We start from the raw sequence: 5,516 nt of genomic DNA on the forward strand, positions 1-5,516 counted from the left end.
TGTTCTGTGGACATTATAAGCGCTACCAGCCCAATCTCTCCACCGTCTCCTGTGTCTCGTGGCCAGTAGGGGGCAACAGATTACATTAGCATGAAGGAGTGGGGTAGGTCAAATATGAGTGAACGCTGTAGTATTCAGGGGGTTCAGATTACTTGAGAAATGTGACTATGAGGACTCCGCGAAACGTAACAGCAGAAGTGCACGCTTATTTCGTGCCTTTCAACAGCGTGGAAATAGCGAGGCCGTTGGAGAAAAACTAATAGGACTATGAGGACGAGAAACCGAGAGCCAGAGACACTAGACAAAGGAGAGCTCCATTTCCATAAAAACACTCCATAACGGAACAAACAAAGCACACCAACTGTTTTGACACTTACATTGCTGTGTGGTTGTCGCCATATAAACAGGACAGACTGGACTGAAACCGAGCCTGCGTGGATCAGTTGGGAAAGAAAGCTGGAGTGGTTGAAATTCACTGATTTACTTCTGTGAAAATGGGGTGAGTTCACTCTCGTTTTACTACAAATGTCAGAAAAGCGACGACGATTGGTTGTGAATAGCGCAGCTAACCTCTTTTTGAGCACGTACTAGAGTTAGCACTTACTAGTGTGTGACAGTTGTACATTTAGTGTAACTTTAGTTTGGATCAGTATTTTTGGTCGGCGTAAGTTTGGAAAAGGCGACAGCGGGCTCACATTCCTGCTGTGTTTCAAAATCTACTGCGCTGTCTAACTAGACAGCATACTTAGTCGTCAATGTCCGCTTTTAGCCAGCTGAAAATGTCTAAAGTCATGCCCAAAAATGCTGCACGTGCCTGCAATTTCCAAAAATGTTGTCTACTAGTTAGCCAATGGATTTTGAGTCTCTGTCTCTCAGCTCTGTTTATTGTGAAGAATTTCTCTATTTTACCAGCAAAATAACTGTAACATGTATAGTCCTTGTCGTTTCATTATTGTGAAATAATGCATTATTAATGCATTTCTGTTACTAAATTGATGCATGTGACATTGTAAATGTAATCATCTTCAGAAGCTTTGCATTCGTTCAAATGCCACAATCACCTTTCACTGTTCAACATTCATGTGTGTTAAGCTTTTTGCAAAACTGAAAAGAATAACCTTGAAAGTCTTGAGGCAGCTTATCTGCCACTTTCCATTAATAAGGCACAAAACAATCTTTTTATATATTTCAAAACAAATGGTTGGTGTTTTAGAGGTATTCAGAAAATGTTACATGAACTGCTTTAGGTTAACATGAAATGAAGTTTTACATGCATCTTGATGATTGTGAACAGTTCATTTATGTGTATGTTTTTACCTTTTCTTTTTGGTCAAAATCTTCTGGTGACGTACGTATGCCAGAGTTCTCCAGTAATGCAATACTGCAGCTGTGACGTCAAAACTCAGAAGACTAATTGAGATTTTCCTATGGGTCTTCATAATGTGGTTTTGGAATTCATGTGTACAGTAAGGTCTGTGGTTAATATAACTTGATATTTGGATGTTTTGTTGTATAAGGTAGACTGCACAAACTCACATCCCAAACATTCTTATGTAGTTTCTTATTGCAAACATATGTTTTTAAAAATAACCCTAACCAATCTAAAAATTGTGTGTCACTTATGCTGTAAAGTGATACATCCAAGTTTGTCAATTTATATTGACCACAGAAAAATCCCAATATAAAAACCCATAGGAAAATCTTGAGGGAACCCATGGTGAGTTAGGCTTGCAGGTTTTGACGTCATAGCTTCTGCAGTCTATTTAGTCCACTTAAACTCTGCCTCTTTCTTAAAATTGACTATAAGCTTTCATTCCGATCTGCCTTTATCCAGCCAAACAGCTGATGGATAAAACCAGGTACCCACTCAAAAAAATTTTTTCCCAATAATCCTAACACTAGGATGTGCATCACAATACAGAAGGAATGATCTGTCACTACTGTTTTATTGCAACTTTTTTCTTCTTCTTCAGTTTTTACAACCCTGTTACCAATATATTGTAGGAATAAATATTAAATAAACACCAGAATTTTTGATAATCCTTTTCAGGCGGGTGTACACCACAGTACGGAAGAAATGATATATCACTACTGTTATTTTCTATTAATTTTCTGTGTGCTTTGCACTTTTTCCAACCCTGTTACCAATATATTGAAGCAATAAATATTAAATAGGCATCAAAATATCCAGTAATCCATTTAGCAAGGATGTACGTCACAATATGGAAGAAATTATGTCATTACTGTTATTTTCTAATTAATTTTCTGTGTGCTTTGCCATTTATCAACCCTGTTACAATATATTGTAGCAATAAATATTAAATAAACACTAACATTTTTGTTAATTCGTTTTAATCAGATGTACATCACACTCTATGAAAGATATGTCGCTACTGTTATTTTCTATTCTATTTTTTGTTCTGTGTGCTTTGCGCAATATTTCCGACCCTGTTACCAATATATTGTTGCAGGAAGTATTAAATTAACACCAACATTTTCATTTCAATCGGATGTACGTCACAATATGGAAGAAATGATATGTCACTAATTTTTTCCATAATATTTTGTATTAATATTCTGTGTGCTTCAATTTTTGCAGCCCTGTTACCAATATATTGTAGCAATAAATATTAAATAAACACCAACATTTTCAACAATGTACTTCAGTCGGATGTACGTCACAATATGAAAGACATGATATGTCACTGTAGTTATTTTTTATTCATTTTCTGTGCGCTTTGCAATTTTTGCAACCCTGTTACCAATATATTGTAGCAATAAATATTGAATAAACACCAACATTGTCGATAATCCATTTTAATCGGATATACGGGAATGGTATGTCACTACTGTTAATTTCTATTAATTTCCTGTGTGCTTTGCCATTTTTGCAACCTTGTTATCAATATATTGTAGCTGAAAAAATAACCACCAACATTTTCAACAATGCGCTTCAGTCGGATGTACGTCACAATAAAGAAGTCATGTTATGTCACTATAGTTATTTTTTTTATTCATTTCCGGTGTGCTTTGCAATTTTTGCCACCCTGTTACCAATATATTTTTAGCAATAAATATTTAAAAAACTCCAACATTTTTGACAGTGCATTTCATTTGTATGTACGTCACAATACTGAAGAAATGATACGTCACTAATGTTATTTTCTATTCATTTTCTATGTGCTTTGCAATTTTTGTAACCCTGTTACCAATATATTGTAGCAATTTTTATTAAATTAACCCCAACATTTTCAACAGTGCGTTTCAATCAGATGTGTGTCACAATGCGGAAGAAATTACATTTCACTACTGTTTTTTTTTCTATTCATATATTGTAGCAATAAATATTAAATAAACGCCAACATTTTCGATAATCCGTTTTAATCAGATCTACATCACAATATGGGAATGATATGTCACTACTGTTAATTTCTGTTAATTTCCAGTGTGCTTTGCCATTTTTCCAACCTTGTTACCAATAAATTGGAGCAATAAATATTAAATAAACACCCAAATTTTCAACAGTGTGTTTCAGTCGGATGTACGTCACAATAAAGAAGTCATGATATGTCACTATAGTTATTTTTTTATTCATTTTCAGTGTGCTTTGCAATTTTTGCAACCCCGTTACCAATATACTGTAGCAATAAATATTTTAAAAAACACCAACATTATTGACAGTGCATGTCATTTGTATGTACATCACAATACGAAAGAAATGATACGTCACTACTGTTATTTTCTATTCATTTTCTATGTGCTTTGCAATTTTTGCAACCCTGTTACTAATATATTGTAGCAATTTTTATTAAATAAACACCAAAATTTTCAACAATGCGTTTCAATCAGATGTATGTCACTATGCGGAAGAAATTACATTTCACTACTGTTTTTTTTCTATTCATTTTCAGTGTGCTTTGCAATTTTTGCAACCCCGTTACCAATATTGTATTGTAGCAATAAATATTAAATAAACACCAACATTTTCGATAATCCATTTTAATCGGATGTACATCACAATATGGGAATGATATGTCACTACTGTTAATTTCTATTCATTTTCAGTGTGCTTTGCAATTTTTGCAACCCTGTTACCAATATATTGGAGCAATAAATAGTAAATAAACACCAACATTTTCAACAATGCGTTCAGTTGGATGTAAGTCACAATATAGAAGACATGTATGTCACTATAGTTTTTTTAATCATTTTCGGTGTGCTTTGCAATTTTTGCAACCCTGTTATCAATATACTGTAGCAATAAGTATTAAATACCACCAACATTTTTGACAATGCATTTCATTCAGATGTATGTCACAATACAGAATAAATGACATGTCACTGCTGTTATTTTCTATTCATTTCCAGTGTGCTTTGTAATTTTTGCAACCCTGTTACCAAAATGTGGTAAACTGTAGCAGTAAATGTAACCAAAATTAAACTAAAAATACGTATGCAGTTAAAAAGGCAGAATGGGTAACAGGGTTGCAAATTTAGCCTAAATTAAGCTGTCACACAGTAAGGGCAAATTTATTTGGACAAAATATTGCTTTTTGATTGATTTATTGAAACACATGTTTCTCAGAAATTATACAGAATTTTTTTTTTCAGAATTATACTGAAAAAATTACTTGTTACTTGATGTTTACTTGTCTTTCCCAATATCTTGCAGTAAAAGTCTTGCAATGCAGTCTTTGTTTGACCTCATATTGCATTTAGATGTTACAATATACAAAAAGCTCATAGCTATAGCTATATATATATATATATATATATATATATATATTAGTGGTGGGCCGTTATCGGCGTTAACGTGCTGCGTTAACGTGAGACTCATATCGCGCGATAAAAAAAATATCGCCGTTAATCTATTCTCAAAGTTGGGTTGGGAGCTGGGTCTAAACTACGCAAGATATGATGACTTTCACCTTGATATTTTAGCGCGGATGACGTATATCTAGTTGAATTGCACTGTAGGGGGCGAGAACAAGTCTTCAACTTCTGTGAAATTACCACATCAAATGAGACGCGCAGACATGAATGCAGCTATGAAGCCGCTTCAGGGCAGGTGCGTTGCTAGACCCTTTTTACTGGGGCACGTGCCCCAGTGAAAATCTGCTGTGGCCCAGTAAAATCTCAAATTTGAGTTATAATTTACTTTGATAATCCCGAAATAAAGACATTAAACTATATGCAACAACTGAATTGACGCTTCTAAAAGCAACGCAGTTTATTGGAAGACTATGCACGCAGATAGGCTATCCATACCCGCGCTCCTGTGTATTTTACGGGAACGCGCACGTCGTACAGCCTTTTGCGCAGAAGTACTTGGTTACACAAGTTTGTATAGTTAATTGTGTTGTAAATGCAATTGTCAAGCAGTTTGTAATGCATTTTGGAAACAGGAGATGAGCGCCTGGTCTAATGCGCCACCTGGCTTGAGAAACCCGTTCTCAAAGACTTACTTTTAGTCATTATTTGGGTAGCACACATATTCTGAATGCCTTCAGCAGAAT

General features: G+C 34.8%; 1 protein-coding gene across 1 annotated transcript in view; it reads left to right on the top strand.

Moving 5' to 3' along the window:
- The first annotated feature begins 202 nt into the window (after positions 1 to 202).
- Positions 203 to 5,516, top strand: part of homer3b (homer scaffold protein 3b) — a 42,907-nt gene continuing 37,593 nt past the window's right edge. The window contains exon 1 of the mRNA XM_073825801.1: positions 203 to 499. Coding sequence (XP_073681902.1) covers positions 495 to 499 — 5 coding nt within the window. The 5' untranslated portion in view covers positions 203 to 494. The remainder of the gene's footprint in view (positions 500 to 5,516) is intronic.

The sequence above is a fragment of the Garra rufa genome, chromosome 20 (assembly GCF_049309525.1).
Source record: "Garra rufa chromosome 20, GarRuf1.0, whole genome shotgun sequence".
Lineage (NCBI taxonomy): Eukaryota > Metazoa > Chordata > Actinopteri > Cypriniformes > Cyprinidae > Garra > Garra rufa.